The 18,294-nt window shown below is 40.1% G+C and overlaps 1 protein-coding gene across 1 annotated transcript in view; it reads right to left on the bottom strand.

Moving 5' to 3' along the window:
- Nucleotides 1-361: 361 nt before the first annotated feature.
- The window catches only part of LOC142849913 (cytochrome P450 3A11-like), a 33,318-nt gene continuing 15,385 nt past the window's right edge, over nt 362-18,294 (bottom strand). The window contains exons 8-13 of the mRNA XM_075972768.1: nt 13,683-13,810; nt 12,711-12,780; nt 5,996-6,156; nt 4,987-5,213; nt 3,372-3,534; nt 362-647 (exon numbers count right to left, since the gene is read on the bottom strand). Of these exons, the coding sequence (XP_075828883.1) occupies nt 552-647; nt 3,372-3,534; nt 4,987-5,213; nt 5,996-6,156; nt 12,711-12,780; nt 13,683-13,810 (845 nt within the window). The 3' untranslated portion in view covers nt 362-551. The remainder of the gene's footprint in view (nt 648-3,371; nt 3,535-4,986; nt 5,214-5,995; nt 6,157-12,710; nt 12,781-13,682; nt 13,811-18,294) is intronic.

Below are 18,294 nucleotides of genomic sequence, written 5' to 3'. Positions count from 1 at the left end.
ACTGCTCTTTGGACTGGAGAGGGAGGGGAGAGGAGTGCGAGGAGGGGGAGATGGGTGGGAGGAGGGGGAGAAGGGTGGGAGGAGGGGGAGGGAAATGGGAGGCTGGGAGGAGGTGGAAACTTGTTTTTTTTCCTTCCTTTTCTCAATTAAAAAAAAGATACCAGCCCAGTTGGGCGTGGTCTCTTTGGCTTGCAAAAGCAGTGGTAGCCATGTGCTCCCTCTCTTGCTTCAGACTCCGCTTCTGACAACCAGACTCTTTTCCTGGTCATGCAGGGGGCTGTTGTCCAGGACGGTAATCTGTAAGTTTTCCCCTTTAAATAAATAACCCTTTTATTAATCATAATTCCAAACTGGTGTGGGATTGTTTTGTGACATTCTCCTTTATTTTGACAATGAGAAAGCTCAATGGATGTACTGAATCCTTAACCATGCACCAAGTCCAGTTGATTAATCCTCATCTTCATCTGTGTTTTATTCATGAAGTAAATTAAAGATTCCAATGTTCTTGGACACCACCTGAAGAGGAACACTGCAGAGTCCTTGAGGGAAAGTCATGCTCCAGTTATGAGCACATCCCGTGGAACAACCTTTAGAACAATGGGTTTTTCTGGTTTAAGAAGTGGTTTTCTGTGTAATTTCAAGGGAATCTGCAACCATGGAAGAAAAAATATTGAGAATCAATGAGTGAGCCAACAACAACCCATATTGAAAGGTAAAAACCATTCAGAATGATGTTTTGAAGGTACATCTAAGCTGCATTTGAGGTCATATGCTTGGTCCATTAGATGGTGAAAACATGCTTCCAAATATGCATAAGGCAATATATTTATTGAGACTCTATGGTAGACAGGGACTGAGATGAAGCCATGCTTATTTATGTTATTTCAGTTCTACACTACTTTAGAGCAAAACTGTTAAAATTTTTAAACTTTAATTTTTGTTTTGTTTTAATTTTTTCAAAACAGGGTTTCACTCTGTACCTGAGTCTGCCCTACATCTCATTATGTAGACCAGGCAGGCCTTGAAGTCACAGAGATGAGCTCTGCCCGTGAGTGCTGGTATTAAATACATGAGCCACTAAGCCTGGCCAATTTTACATATTTGAGCCTTAGTTACTATGTCATATTGTTTTTTTGTAAGTCCTGAAAAGTTATTTTTTGTTTGTTGACATTTGCAAGTTAACCATGAGAGGATACATTTCCACTCTATGAACAGTCCTCACAGCCTAGATCATATGTCACTAGTACAGTGTGTCCATTCAGATAAGTCTTTAGGAGGACAGATATTTGCTTGCTTTCCTAGCATCTATTATGACTTTGAAAGATGGGATAAATGAAGAATTCTGAGTCCTCCTGTGTTTTCAGTGGTGCTTTAGTCCTATGCTATTCAGAGATAGAGGGGAGCAGTGGAATAATCTTTTGTTCACAAGAGAAGGGAGGATAACAAAGTTGTCATGGAGACAGAGATGAGTCAAATTTAAGAGGATTGGAGCTTGCCAGAGCATCTGCCTTTGAAAGATGTTCCATTGGCTCTCAAAACTTGAACTTTGCTTTGTCTGTCTATATCTCTGTACATGCCTATGATTTAAATGCTTTAGGGAGAAAGTAGTAAAATAAGTGAGGTTGTGGGTTGACAAATCTACATAACTTCCTTAAACCACAAATCACAGAACAAATATTTCCATCCCTCTCTTCATTCAATAAAACTAATTGACAAAGAGAAGGCACATTTTAAACACACAAATCTCTTAAGTTTTAGCCATACCTCTGCATGAAATAGGAACAAATTGTTCAGGAAAATGCAAATGCTTTTTCTAAATGTCCTATCATATTTTTTTAAAATATTAAGTAGTATACATTTGTTTTCCATGAGGCATAAAAAAGAGATGTGCATAAAATTTATACACAAGTGTTATCTGTTATTTTAAAATTAGTTTTGATGTTTTTATGAAAGAATATTAAAATTGTAAGCTCTACTTCAAAACATTAACCCAAGGCTTTCAATGCACAAATTCTCCACAAAGGATCATTGGAGTTGGTGGAAGGAATGATATGAGGTGGTATAGGAAATATACAGAATCTCCTTCAATACTGAGAGAAAAATCACTGGAGGCTTTAATGACAAAGTATTAGCACAGGTGATAAATACAGCCTGCAAAAGCCAAAAGTAGAATATAAAGCACATGAGGAAATACATCCAAGAAGAAGATTCATTTGCAGAATTAACAAGAACTTGAATATGAGAGAAGAATATGGAGGAAAAAAAGAATACATTGTTTATGGAAACATGACAGATATTTGTTTCTGGTGCAGAGGTCCTGAGAAGTGAGGCAGAACCAGCAATATGTCCCATAAGGTTGAAAATCATCCATAACCAGCAACTTTGTTAAGATTAATTTTTTATTGTATGTGTAGGAATGTTTTACCTGCACATGTGTTTGTATACCACATATGTGCAGTCTCAATGGAAGCCAGAAAAGAACACAAGCAGCCCTGGAAGTGGATTTACAAATGGTTGTTAGCCAACTTTTGTGTACTGGGAAATGAACTCAGGTAATTTGTAAGAGCAGGTAGTACTCTTAGCCACTGGACCATCACTTGAGTCCTAACATTTATGTTTTACAATAATGATTCTCAATTTAGCATCACATTGAAAGCCAGATATGGGCTTTTAAAGCCATGCTCTGGTAAATTATTTTAGGATTTCAGACATTATCTCCAGGAATCATGAATTTCTCTTTTTGCTTCTGACGTGGGGTATTCTGTAGCTCCTGCTGGCTTCAAATTCACTATGCAGCCAAGGATTACTTGAATTTCTGATCATCGGGCCTTGTCCTTTTGAGTACAGGGATTGCAGGTATGCTTCCTCAGAGCTGCTTCATGCATTTCTGGGGATGGGAACCAGGTCTTTGTGCATGCCAGGTAAGCACTTTGCCTTTTGAGAAATATATATGAGTTGTAAAGTTCCTCAGTGATTCTAATATACAGCCAGTAGTTGACAGGACTGTCAGAGGAGGGCTTCTGTGAGTTCTGGAAGAATAGTGCACCACCCAACAAACATGAAGCCATGATCACTGAGCCACTTTATAGCACATGGCATAACAGTTTTCCCGAGGACATGACTGGAACTACAAAGAGAACGCACAGAATCCTGTCATACTGCCTGCACTAACTCCTCATAATGCTACAGTTGTACTCTATACTGATTCAGCACCAGAGGCCCCTCAATTCTTCCCTGGATACAAATAACTCATTAGGCCATAAAACAAGTTAGCAAACCTCAAACAAGCAGATTCAATTTTATACACAGAACCTTCAGTTGAAAAACGTCTCCCATAAAATACTATTTACAGAATTATTTTTTTCCCTCACCTGTGTTTCCTTACAGGGCTGGAAGGAGAAATTCTGCAGGAGTTTCGTGAGAGCAAGTTTCATGTTCATGAGAGCAAACCTCATGCCAATGCAGTTCCTGGGTCCATTCCCAAAGGGCATGTACACATAAGGATTGATGCTGCCCTTGTTCTCCTTGCTGAACCTGGAGACACAGAGTAATAACAAGTTAGAAAAGGATAGAAGCATAAGATCTACATCCATGAATTTACCTTCAGACATCTAACTAGACATACAGGGAGAATAGTAAAGGTTCACTGAACTGATTCCTGGTGTTTGACTCTGAGAATTGTACACTAAAAGTCCTTTTTGTCCCCCTTGCCCTAAAAAAGTTTCCAAATCTGAGATAAGACAAATGCTTTAGACAGAAAATGTATCCTATGTGCCCACTAGTGTTATGTGGTAGGGATAATGAACCACTGTCTGATTGGATCAGAGTTCCAATTTACAGTGGTATTTAATGCCTGATACTGTAAATCTGGAGGTTATATGCACTAGGGTTGAATGTACTACTGTTGTTTTGCTAAGTGGACACGGTATCAAACTGTCTTCTGAATATTCATGTTTATACACAAAAGCTAGTGCTGCTATTAGTCTTGGTCAGAGAAGCTTCTGATTGCAGTGGAGACAGTTAACACAGAGACTCATAACTGCTCAAAATGCTGAGAATGAGTGATGGTGGAGTGCTCAGTGCTTAATGGGACATCTGTATCATCCCCTCCAAGGCTCATGGAACATCTCAGAAGAGGGAGCAGAATGACATAAGACCCAAGAATGAAAGGGGTGCTGTGAAACACTATCTTCTGGACCTGACGCAGCCATTGTACTTATGAATTCGCAGCAACTGTGGTTGCCTACACAAGGCTAGACCATGTTGATACACTCCATCAAGGATTGGGGAGGGTTTGTGAAACATCACCTCTGTGAGGAACTATTGACAAGCAATGGTTCCTGGAGTGGGGGGATTCTTTTTAATGGTGTAGCTCTTGGTGAGTTGTCCATTCTGCAGTAAATAACTCCTAGACCTGCACTTACGCAAGCAACCACAATTAAAATCATGAGTCACAAGACAACAGGACGACATGAATAGAGGAGGAAGACTTGATGGGGACAAGCAGGGCTTCAACAAGTGTGCAAGGGAGAAGTGGTAGGAGGCGAAAATGACAAAAATACCTTATATGTACATGCAATTGTCAAAGAATAAAAAATAACCAAAATAGTCTTTACATACATGCTATTGTCAAAGAATAAAAGCAAATGGGGGAATACATGTCTAACCTCCTAAAGCCTCTTCAAGATAATGCTGGGTTCCATGTCTCAAAAGCATGTGTCAGTTAGACTGAAGGAAAGCAGGTTCCTGCCTCACACTTAAGTTGGTCATTTGTTACTTGATGAAGGAGGATTAAAACACTTTATTTAAATTCTCATTTTTTCTTCCCATCTCTCTTCCCCTGTCCTTTTTCCCCTTCCTGTCATTCTCTTCACAGAATGCAAATGGATACTAAATCCCATTTAGATCATCTTTTCATAAGAGACACTATAGTATATACAGCCCAGCACAGTTCATAGTGGGTTCCAACTACTGGAATTTGAGTACCTTTCAGGGCGGAATTCTTCAGGCTCTGGCCAGTACTGTGGGTCACGGTGAAGAGAAAAAATTGGTATCATCACTATTGACTCCTTAGGAATAAACACACCACCCATTTCCATATCTTGTTTACAGACTCTGTCAAGTCTGTCAGTAATTGGGTATAATCTGAGCGTTTCACTCAGCACCATGTCGAGGTACTCCATCTCCATCACTTTGTCATAACTGGGAGGTGCCTGGGAAGAAAGAAAAAGGTTTGTTCTGAGATTTTAGATTACCTTTCAATTGTTCTGTATTGTACTGTTGAGTTCTCAGTAGTCCAAAGTTGAGCTGAGCATTGCAAAAGTCATAGGCACTTATAATACATTTTAAAGGATTTTAAAGTTGTTTTATTTTATGAGTGTAGCTGTTTACCTACATATGTGTATGTGTGCCACATAAGCACAATGTCCACAGAAGTCAGGAGAGGGCATCAGATCCTTTGTGTCTGACATATATACATATATACAGTTGAGGGTTGCCATTTGGTTACTGGGAATCAAACCTGGATGGATTTTCTGAAAGAGCAGCCAACGCTCTTAACCATTGAGCTATCTATCCAGTCTCTTACAGAATGGTTAGAATAACTATCACTTAGGCTTTAAAGATATCTCAATTTATGAATTGTCTAGTATGCAATCCTGTGTTCAGATACATATCATTCATAAAGCCAGACATAGTGGCTCCCATCTATAATTCCAGCAGGGTGGGGGAAGGGACAGAAACAGGGCATGCCTGGTGATCCTTTCCAGACTGCCTAACCAATTTGATGATCTCCAGATTCGGTGAGAATACGTATGTCAAAAACCATGGTGGAGAGTGATTTAGAAAAATACCCAGTACAGGTCTATGATCTATGCATACACACTTCACACACACACACACACACACACACACACACACACACACACACACACAGCACTTTTTGTGAAAAGAAGGTATGTCTTCTTCTCTTCCATTCCAAGCACCATCCATTCACCTTATTGGGCAGAACCACATCGATCTCCTCCCGCAGTTTCTTCTGGATATCAGGCTGAGTGGCCAGTAAATACAGGGCAAAGGCAAGGGTGTTGCTGGTGGTTTCGTAGCCACCAAAAATAAAAATAACTGACTGGGCCATGATTTCTGCGTCAGACAGAACTGAAAGTAAGAAAACATTTCAGGAAAGTCAGGTCAGGGTGTACCAACACAGAAGAGATAAGGAGATAATCAAACAAGGCTCCTGTTTCGCTAGAGAGAAATATGGAGAAGTCACTCAGTCACCCTGGGACCGTTATCACTTTGACATCTATGTGACAGCCAAAGAAAGAAAAGATTGGTTCAGTCAGGATGTCCCAAGGTTTATGCTATGTTCATCCTCATCATCAGTGGGCAGTTTCAAGACATGTAGCATATTCTGTTTTTAGGATTTATTTTTATTTTTTATTTATATATATTTGTGTCTGTCTGGGAGTTTTGGTTGACTTTGAACTGAGTCTTTATTGTACTCTTGAGTTGTCAGTAGATGCAAAGTTGAACTTAGCATAACAAAAGATCTAGGCATTTACGACACATTTTAATGAATTTTTAAGTTGTTTTAGTTTATGTGTGTAGGTGATTTTTTCTACATATATGTTTGTGTATGTGTATTTGTGTCTGTGGATGGGTGCCATGTGTGTGTTTTGTGTGGCTATGGTGTCCAGGAGAGAGCATCTGATTCCCTAGACATGGAGTTTTAGAAAATTGTGAGCTTTCAGAGGCAGGTGCTGGGAACTGAACACCAGTCCTTTGCCATAGGTTAAGAATTTTAATTAATTAATTAATTAATTAAACATTTTCACCTCCTCCCATTTCCCTCCCATTCTCCCCACTCCTCCTTACCTCCCTCTACAGTCCTAAAAGAAGTCAGGGTGTCCTGCCCTAAGGTAGGTCCAAGGCCCTCCCACTTCCATCCAGGTCTAGGAAGGTATGTATCCAAAAAGATTAGGCTCCCAAAAAGCCAATACATGCAGTAGAATCAAAACCTGGTGTCATTATCATTGGCTTCTCAGTCAGCATTCATTGTCAGCCACATTCAGATAGTCCGGTTTGATCACATTCTTGTTCAGTCCCAGTCCAGCTGGCCTTGATGAGCTCCCATTAGATCAGTCCCACCATATCCGTGGGTGGACACACCCCTCATGGTCCTGACTTCCTTGCTCATATTCTTCCTCCTTCTGCTCAACTAGACCTTGGGAGCTCAGTCCAATGCTCCACTGTGGGTCTCTGTCTCTATCTCCATCCATCACCAGATGAAGATTCTATGGTGATATGCAAGATATTCATCAGTGTGGCTATGGGAGATGGCCAGTTCAGGTACCCTCTCCACTGCTGCCCAAGAACCTAGCTGGGGAAATCCCCTTGTACACCTGGGAACCCCTCTAGAGCCAAGTCTCTTGCCAACCCTACAATGGCTCCCTTAATTAAGATATCTTCTTCCCTGCTTCTATATCTACCCTTCCTCCATATCAACAATCCCATTCCCCTAAGCTCTCCCCAATCCTCCCCTTCTCCCTTCTCTCTCCCCATCTCTTTTTCCCCCAACCCACCTCTACCTCCATGCTACCAATCTCTGCCCAGTGATCTTGTCTACTTCCAATATCCAGGAAGATAAATATATGTTTTTCTTTGGGTTCACCATCTTATTTAGCTTCTCTAGGATCACGAATTATAGGCTCAATGTCCTTTGTTTATGGCCTGAATCCACTTATGTGTGAGTACATACCATATTCATCTTTTTGGGTCTGGATTATCAAACTCAATAAAGTGTTTTCTATTTCCATCCATTTGCATGCAAAATTCAAGATGTCATTGTTTTTTTACCTCTGAATAGAACACGAAAGTGTATATGTGCCACATTTTCTTTATCCATTCTTCCATTGAGGGGCACCTAGGTTGTTTTCAGGTTCTGGCTATTACATATAGTGCTGGTATGAACATAGTTTAACAAATCCTTTTGTAGTATGATTTGGCACCTCTTGGGTATGATCCCAAGAGTGGAACTGCTGGATCCTGAGATAGGTTGATTCCCAGTTTCCTGAGAAACTGCCACCCTGATTTCTAAAGTGGTTGCACAAGTTTGCATTCCCACCAGCAATGGATGAGTGTTCCCTTTATTCCACATTCTCTCCAGCATTGGCTATCATTGGTGTTTTTGATTTTAGCGATTCTAACAGGTGTAAGATGATATCTCAAAGTTGTTTTCATTTGCATTTCCCTGGTCGCTAAGGTAATTTTAATTCTTAACCTTTGGTAGGGGTTAAGAGTTTTAATTTTAATTTTTTTTAATTATCTATCCAACCGGAGATGGTGGGACTGATCTAATGGGAACTCACTAAGGCCAACTGGATTGGGACTGAACGAATATGTGATCAAAGCAGATCTCTGAATGTGGCTGACAATGAGGGCGGACTGAGAATCTAGTGATTATGGCACTGGGTTTTGATTCTACTGCATGTACTGGTTTTTTGGGAGCCTAGTCTGTTTGAATGCATACCTTCCTAGACCTGGATTGAGGTGGGAGGGTTTTGGACTTCCCACAGGGCAGGGCACCCTGACTTCTCTTAGACTTGGAGACGGAGGGGGAGTGGGGGAGTGGGAGGAAATGGGAGGAGGTGAAAATTTTTAATAAAAAAATAAAAAAAATAATTTTAATTCTTCACCTTTGGTAAAGGTTAAGAGTTTTAATTTTAATTATCCATTTATGTATGTGTACAAACATGTTTACAAGTGCCCATGAAGAGCAGAACATGGCATAGTTTATATAGCTAGAGTTATACACAGTTGTAAACCTTTTTGGCATGAGTGCTGAGACTTTGCTGTTGATAAAGTTTCTTTCCCAATTAGTGTAAGTCCTTGCTTCTTAATTGAAGCTGTACTATAAACCCACAATCAGTGGGATTTTTAAAGTTAATATCTATTTTAGAACTTGAAAATGAAACAGAAGGTCAGAGGATATGTATCTCAGTAAGTGGAGCGCTTGACTGGCATGAATAAAGCCATGGGCTCAATCCCCAGTACTGTATAAACTAGGCATGGTAGGACAGAAGTTAAAAGGTCATTCTCAGGCACACTATGAATGTGAGGCCAGCCTGGCCTACATGAGACCTGGTCTGAAAAGGAGCAGGACATATTGACCAATTTGAAGTTAGTTGATCACATGAAAGTATTTAAAGTGGATAAACTGGAGAGAATTCCAAACAAAACACATGATGACTTTAAAAAGCAAATTTGGGGACCTAGAAGATCATATTGCTATATATAAGCAGTTGTGTGCACTAGAAATAAGGAAATAGGTAAGAATGGAAGACTCCCTTTACATTAACTTCTGATGTTCACATCTAGAATAAAGTCTGGAAATTAACAACCATGATAGTAATAATGCTTTTAAATTAAAACATAAACATAGTTGGGAGGCTAGAGGTATGGTTCAATAGGTATGAGCACTTGTTGCACAAGCCTGAGAACCTCAGTTTGAATCCTCATTCCCCATGTACAACGCCTGTGTGGTAACACACTCCTGTAGCCCTAGCTCTGTGGATCATAGAGACCTCTGGCTGCCAGCCTAGCTCCAGGTTCAATAAGAGTTTCCATCTGGAGGAAATAAGGCAGAGAGTGATTGAGGAAGGTACTTTGTGCCTTCCTCTGAAATCCACAGAGATATAGGGGTGTAAGCATGAGCACACACTCATGCACAGATGCATATAGTATCCAAAGAAGATAAAAAGTAATTTTTAAGTATGTGGAAGAATAAAGAGAACCAGTGTGCTTATACAAAGAGGCTTTCCCCAGATGCAATGTTTTTAACATACAAAGAGAAGTAAACAATCACTATAGATTAAGGTAGAGAACACATGCACAGCAGGGGATCCCAGAAAGCATAAGCACTATTTGTATACATGCCTTCTGAATGGATGTTTATATTTAGATGTCTGGGTCAAGTTCTCAGTCAGTGTTCTGGGAAAGACAGAAGCAGCACCTGTGTAGAGCTAGGTGACACACAGAGGCCACTGAAGACTCCCTTCATGTTTGGAACAAATTTGTATCCATGTGTTTCTAGAAAATTCCACACTGAAAATAGCCATGTCCTTCTTTCAGTAACCTGACAGAGGTATTCTTCTGCTAGCCACAAATAGTATAAAGTATCATGGGGGTAATTCTAACCAAGGAAGTGAAAGATCTATTTGACAAGAACTTTAAGTCTTTGAAGAAAGAAATTGAAGAGGATACCAGAAAATGGAAGGATGTCCCATGTTCTTGGATTGGGAGGATAAACATAGTAAAAATGGCAATTCTACCAAAAGCAATCTATAGATTCAATGCATTCCCCATTAAAACCCAACACAATTCTTCACAGACTTTGAGAGAACAATAATCAACTTTATATGGAAAAACAAAAAACAAAGGATAACCAAAACAATCCTATACAATAAAAGTACTTCTGGAGGCATTACCATCCTTGACTTCAAACTCTATTACAGAGATACAGTAATGAAAACAGCTTGGTATTGTCATAAAAACAAAGATGTTGACCAATGGAATCAAATCGAAGTCCCGGATATCAATCCACGAACCTATGAACACCTGATTTTCGACAAAGAAGCTAAAATTATGCAATGGAAGAAAGAAAGCACCTTTAACAAATGGTGCTGGCATAACTGGATGAAAGAATGAAAATAGATCCATATCTATCACCATGCACAAAACTTAAGTCCAAAAGGATTAAAGACCTCAATATAAATCTGACCACACTGAACCTGATAGAAGAGAAGGTGGGAAGTAGTCTGCAACACATGGGCACAGGAGACCCGTTCCTACATATAACCCCAGGAGCACAGACAATAAGAGCAACAATGAATAAATAGGACCTCCTGAAACTGAGAAACTTCTGTAATGCAAAGGACACTGTCATTAAGACAAAAAGGCAACCTACTGAATGGGATAAGATCTGTACCAACCCCGCATCAGACAAAGGTCTGATCTCCAAAATATATAAAGAACTCAAGGCACTAGACATTAAAACTCTAATTAATCCATTAAAAAAAACGGGGTACTGAACTGAACAGAGAATTCTCACGGAAGTTCAAATGGCCAAAAGACACTTAAGGTCATGCTCAACCTCCTTAGCGACCAGGGAAATGCAAATGAAAACAACTTTGAGATACCATCTTACACCTGTCAGATTGGCTAAAATAAAAAACACCAATGATAGCCTTTGCTGGAGAGGTTGTGGAGAAAAGAGTACACTCATGCATTGCTGGTGGGAAGGCAAACTTGTGCAACCACTTTAGAAATCAGTGTGGCAGTTTCTCAGGAAACTGGGAGTCAACCTACCTCATGATCGAGGAATTCCACTCTAGGGATTATACCCAAGAGATGCCCAATCATACTACAAAAGCATTTGTTCAACTATGTTCATACCAGCATTATTTGCAATAGCCAGAACCTGGAAACAACCTACGTGCCCCTCAATGGAAGAATGGATAAAGAAGGTGTGGCACATATACACTTTAGAGTTCTATTCAGAGGTAAAAAACAATAACATCTTGAATTTTGCATGCAAATGGATGGAAATAGAAAACACTTTACTGAGTGAGATAACCCAGACCCAAAAAGATGAATATGGTATGTACTCACACATAAGTGGATTCAGGCCATAAACAAAGGACATTGAGCCTATAATTCGTGATCCTAGAGAAGCTAAACAAGAAGGTGAACCCAAAGATAAACATATATTTATCTTCCTGGATATTGGAAGTAGACAAGATCGCTGGGCAGAGGTTGGGAGCATGGAGGTAGAGGCGGGTTGGGGGAAAAAGAGATGGGAAGAGAGAAGGGAGAAGGGGAGCATTGGGGAGACCGTAGGGGAATGGGATGGTTGATTTGGAGGAAGGGTGGATATGGAAGAAGGGACGAAGATATGTTAATTAAGGGAGCCATTGTAGGGTTGGCAAGAGACTTGGCTCTAGAGGGGTTCCCAGGTGTCCAAGGAGATGTCCCAGTTAGGTCCTTGGGCAGCAGTGGAGAGGGTACCTGAACTGGCCTTCTCCCATAGCCACACTGATGAATATCTTGCATATCACCACAGAACCTTCATCTGGTGATGGATGGAGATAGAGACAGAGACCCTCATTGGAGCACTGGGCTCAGCTCCCAAGGTCCAGATGATGAGCAGAAGGAGGGAGAACATGAACAAGAAATTCAGGACCACGAGGGGTGCGTTCACCCACGGAGATGGTGTGACTGATCTAATGGGAGCTCACCAAGGCCAGCTGGACTGGGACTGAACAACAATGTGATCAAACTGGACTCTCTGAATGTGGCTGACAATGAGGGCTGACTGAGAAGCCAATTATAAATCCACCGGATTTTGATTCTACTGCATGTGCTTGCTTTTTGGAGCCTAGTCTGTTTGGATACACACCTCCTAGAACTGGATGGAGGTGGGAGGGCCTTGAATGTCCCACAGGGCAGGACACCCTGCCTTCTCTTAAGACTGGAAAGGGAGGGGGAGTGTGGTTAATGGGAGTGAGAGGGAAATGGGCGGAGTGGAGGAGGTTTAAATTTTTAATAAGTAATTAAAATATAATAAAAAAGAAAACCTTCCCACTCATTTTCTGAGTGATGAACATTCACTGAGAACTTCTTCGTCCATAGACCGAGGAGTTATAGGTTACCTTTATGAGATTCTTTGTCTTTGGAATTAATTTGAGTGTTCATCATCAGCTGAAGAAAATCCACTCTGTGCTGGAAGCAAAAGAAAAGTTGCAAAAATAGAAGGTCAATCGTAATGTCAGAGGTCAGAGGTAGATCAGGAGTGCAGAAGCTCACCCTTCTTTCTGAGAATGTAGCTCCCTTAAATTCACACGTGGTTAGTCTTGCTTGATTTCTTAAAGAACAGAAGGAACTGTAGCTGAACCCAGAAGCAATCCAGCTATTTATAAACACTTTACAATAAATTACAATAGATATAATTTTAAACAATAGCATTGATTTCTGAAAATGTTTTTGTAGGAGATGAAAATAGTATTTCCCTTGTTTTAATCAGTTTTATCTGTTCCTAGAGATTTTCATAGATGTATACAATGAGATATAGTCATACCCACCCCATCATTTCCTCCATTTGATTCTTCTAGATCCCTTGTAACATTTCTTCTTCCAAACTTCATGACCCCTGTTTTTAATAACCCACTGAGTCCAAGTGCTGCCCATATTTCCCTCTATGTGGGGTCATTCACTGGTGGACGAGAAACCTATTGGTGGTTATACCCTCTCTCTGCAGCCATTAAGTGTCAAGAGTTCCATGGAGGTGCAGCATTTGGAGAGGTCCTTCCTCATCTATGTTGGAGATTTGGTGGTGTTAGCTTGTGCTGGTCCTGTGCCTTGCCATTTTTTCTAAATTTTAATTCTTACAAAGGGCAATCTTCATTTTATTTGTTTTGCTAAGGGTTAATTCCTGACTTATTCTCAACCAGTGTTTCAAAATTCCAAATTTTCCTCTCCCAGAAATAAAAATATCCCTTTTCTCTCTATAAATATAACCTTTTCTATCTACTTTTATTGATAGATGAAGTGAAACACACAGCTCACATGTTCACAGCCCAACATATTACAAACCCTGTACCTCTCAGGAGACCATCACTTTTTACCTTCTCATCAGAGTTCAGCCGGTTTTCCTTCATTTTATCCACAAATTTTTTGAAGAATGCTATCGAATCCTTTGGGAATCTGGAGACATTTAGCATCTCATATATTGGTGTAAGAAATGGAAAGAGTACTGGAAAGGATAGACAAATAAATTTTAGTGGAAATACAGGTTTTATGTAGTGAAATCATGAAACAATCTAAAGAATAAGTCATCAGTGTCTCAACCAAACCATTCTCTCTGTGAGGTTGCTCACACTGGGTCACCACCATAATGCTCCTTCTGCATTGAGTAGTAGTGAAGGGAACAATTCTGACTCTTGGATTTAACTCTGCTCCTGTAGTTTGTGTGGATCCAAAATATAGACAGGTCCATTGACATGGTTCAAGAGCTAACAGGACCTGCAGAAAAGCCTAACAACCTGAGTTTGATCCCTGCATCCCACACTGTGGAAGTAGAGAACCAACACATGCCATATAAACACCAAAGCACATGTCCACACACATAGACAAATAAATCAATAAATTTCTTCTTAAGCTAATAAATAAACAAGTAGAGAAATAAGTAGATTTCTTATTAGGTGATAAGTGTAAAGAAAGAACAGCCAAGATAGCATTTGTTTTTCAGCTGGCATGATACAAACAACACTAGTACCAGAAAGGATATTTGGATATTTGGATAATCAGCTGTCTGTGCAAATTAATTATATAAATATCCTTATCATATAATAATCTTACTAAATAACCAACAGTTCAGGAAATCCAGCAGGATACTGGAAAATTTATTGAGATATAGTTTTGAGGCAGAGTACTTGGCTAGCATGTGTGAGATCTTGTGATCTTCTTCAAGTAGCAAAAGAATACAAAATGTCTTGAGAGAGTATGAAAAAAGATAAAGCAAGACCATATAGAGAAAAGGTGCAGAGAGGCTTATGTTGCAGGATAATCTTTTGTACACTGTGAAGATGTGTCTCTTCTAAGGCACTTTTTGATTGGCCTAATAAAGAACTGAATGGCCAATGACTAGGCAGAACTTCCAGTAGGAGAGAGGCACTCTGGGAAGAAGAGAGGTGTAATTCACCAGCAAGATGTGGGGGCAGAGGGTTGGAATTGGGAGTTAGATGTACATATGGAGCATAGGTAATGAACCATGTGGTAGAAGGTGGTTTAATAGAAATGGATTAATTTAAGTTATAAGAGCTAGTGGGAAACAAGTCTAAACTAAGGCGAAGCTTTCATAATTAATAAGAAGTCTCCATGTCTTTATTTGTGTTCTGGCCGTCCAAATAAAATCCACGGGGATGCCCCCAGCTAGGTCCTTGGACAGCAGAGGAGAGGGTATCTGAATGGTCCTTGCCCCACTATCACGCTGATGATTATCTCGAATATCACCATAGAATCTTTGTCCAGCGACGGATGGAGATAGAGACAGATACCCTCATCAGAGGAACGACTGAGCTCCCAAGGTTCAGTTGAAGGCAGAAGAAAGGAGAAGACGAGCAAAGAATCAGGACCGCGAGGAGTTGCTCCACGAATTAAGGCAGTGGCCCTGTTCTAATGGGAACTCACCAAATCCAGCTGGACCGGGTCTGAATGAGCATGTGATCAAACCAGACTATGATTGTGGCTGACAATGGGGACTGACTGAGAAGCTCTTGATAAAGGCACTGGGACTTGTTTTTACGCCATGTTCTGGCTTTTTGGGACCCTAGTCTATATGGATGCACAGTTCCCTAGGCCTGGATGTAGGGGGGAGGGCCTTGGACTTCCTACTGTGCAGGGAGGGTTCCCTGCCTCTCTCAAGCATGGTGGGAGAGGGAAGTGAGGGTGTGGGGGAGCGGGAGGGGATTGGGAGGAGGGAAGGAATGTAAATATTTGAATGGAAAGACTAAAAATAAATAAATATATAAAAAGAAAATAATCTAGGGAAAGGCTTACAGCCTTAATTTTTTAAATAGATTTATTTATTTATTTTGTTTACAGTAGTCTGTCTGCATGTGTGCCTGCAGGCCAGAAGAGGGCACTAGATTTCATTACAGATGGTTGTGAGCCACCATGTGGTTGCCGGGAATTGAACTCAGGGCCTCTGGAAGAACAATCAGTGCTCTTAATCTCTAAACCATCTTCCTAGCCCCACAGCCTTAATTTTTTAAATCTCAAATATCATACTTTACAGTGTAAAATAAAAATTTAAAACAACTAACTCCAGGGCAGGAGAGATGACTCATTGGTAAAATACTTGCTGTGCAAGCACCAGATCTGAGTTTGATACCCAGCACCTCTGTAAATCCAAGACAGGTGACCAAACTCAGATAGAAAAGAAGATCACATGATTTCCCTTAGTTCCAGAGTCTAGCCTATAGTGAAAAAGGCAAATATGTGAAAGGTATAAGTGTGGATATGGAATAATGCTCAAAAGGAGACAAGGAGAGGATGATACTTGGTGTTGAGGATGGAATGTAGGGAAAAGGACACAAGAGCTGTGTATGGAAAAGTAATTGACAGAGAAAATATTAAAACCCCCAAAGAAACACCACTGCTAACTGTACCCAGCACATACACACACAAATAATTAGTATAGGACCTGGAGTGATTGCTCAACACTTAGAACTGACTGCACTTTCAGAGGACCAAAATTTGATTCCCAACACCCATGTGGCTGCCCTTAACCATGCATAACTCCAATTCCAGGAGATTTAATTCCCTTTTATGGTCTAGGCAGGCCCTTAATTCATATGGTACACATATGTGTAGGTAAAACATCCAATCACATAAAATAAAAATAAATAAATCTTTAAAAATGTCAAAACAATTCAGCTATGTGAGAGAGATGATCTAAAAGCAGACATTAGTATATCTAGCTTAGTTTTTTAATTGCATTAGGATTAAGGAAATTCTAATCAAAACCACAGGTCCAGCCTGCAGCATATCCTCTAAGCAGCAATGATCAAAGTCATAGGAGAGCCAAGTGTTGGGTGGGACATGGGGAACTTGGAACTCTCCTGCATTTCCAGAAGACATAGAAAAAGCTGCATCTACTGTGGAAAACATATGTTTAGTTTTTAATATGTTAAAATAGAGTTACTTTTTAATGCAGGAACGACAATTCTGAATATATCCCAAAACAAATATTTAAATGTAACCTTGTATTGAAATGCTAATGGTAGCAAAATTCATGGCAAACATATAAAACTAACTTCAATGTCTATAAACTAATATAGAATATTACTCATTCATAGACATAGGAGACAGTTACAGTAGTGTCACTTAATAGTGTTCTAAATGACAGATGCTTGTCACAGAGACTGTATAGTCTATGATCCCATGATGTAAAATACTCAGAATATGTAAATATAGGGAAAGTAAATTGGTGGTTGCTCGGGTCAAGGCTGCTTGAAGGATGATTGTTCAAATGTGCAGCATGGCTAGAACAGAGTCCTCTGCAGTTGACATTGGTATCAGACCATGTGGATCATCAGTCAGTGCAGACCCCTGAGTGATCAAAGTACAGAGAATAAGTGACTGTTGAGTGCTGAGTCCTACATGGAGCATTTTTATCAACACCTCCATCACTCCAGGCTGAAGGAACATCATGACAACAGATATGGGGGTAAAAAGTAAGAGCCGGGACAGGTGGTGTGATGATGTGGGATTCTGTTCCGTGTGCTATGAATGTTTTATTACCATCAGTTAATAAAGAAGCTTCTCTGGGCCTATGGCAGGGCAGAATATAGCCAGATGGGAAATCTGAACAGAGATATATAGAGAGGGTAGGCGGAGTCAGGGAGATGCCATGTATGTGCCAAAGGAGACAGACCCTGGAACTTTACCTGGTAAGCCACAGCCTTGTAGTGAAATACAGAATAATAGAAATGGGTTAATTTAAGATGTAAGAGCTAACTAATAAGAAGCCAGAGCTAATAGGCAAGGATGTAATGCAATTAATATGGTTTCTGTGTCATTACTTGAATCTGTGTGGTCAGGAAACCAACAAGTAGTCTCTGTTTATAGTGAGAAATACTATATCCTAGACATGGCCTGGCCCACTCTCAATCTGATCACCTACATGAGATCACACCAATAATACTGGTCAACATCCTAGGAGGCAGAGATTGCTGGACTTACTGTTTGGCCAAAACAAGGGATGGGACATTAAATTGAGAGAAAGATGTGCTGGTGTATCTGAGGGAACTGGGAGTGAGAATTTGGGGAGATTATACCTTTATATATAATAAATATATATTTATTTAAATATATATATCATAAAGATTGTATACCTTTATGATATTGTCAAAGGATAAATAATAGAATTCTAAAATAAAGAGAACAGTGTTTTAAGCCTTTAATCCCAACACCCAGGAGGCTGAGGTATTGGGATCACTGTAAGTTCAAGGCCAGCCTGGTCTACACAGCAACTTTCAGGCAAGTTGAGCTACCCAGTGAGACTCTCTCTAAAAGAAAATTAAGTTCAGAAGCAAGTAAGGCAATACATGTCTTTGTGCCTTAAATATTGGATTGTGGCTTTATATACAACATGATAAGTTTGTGAATTACATGTTAGGTGAATTATATACCAATAGAGCTGTTAGCATTGTAAAGTGTGGAAGAGAAAGGCTG

The sequence above is a fragment of the Microtus pennsylvanicus genome, chromosome 1 (genome assembly GCF_037038515.1).
Source record: "Microtus pennsylvanicus isolate mMicPen1 chromosome 1, mMicPen1.hap1, whole genome shotgun sequence".
Classification (NCBI taxonomy): Eukaryota; Metazoa; Chordata; class Mammalia; order Rodentia; family Cricetidae; genus Microtus; species Microtus pennsylvanicus.
Note: the sequence above shows the minus strand (reverse complement) of the source record. Positions and strands in the feature narration are given on the sequence as shown.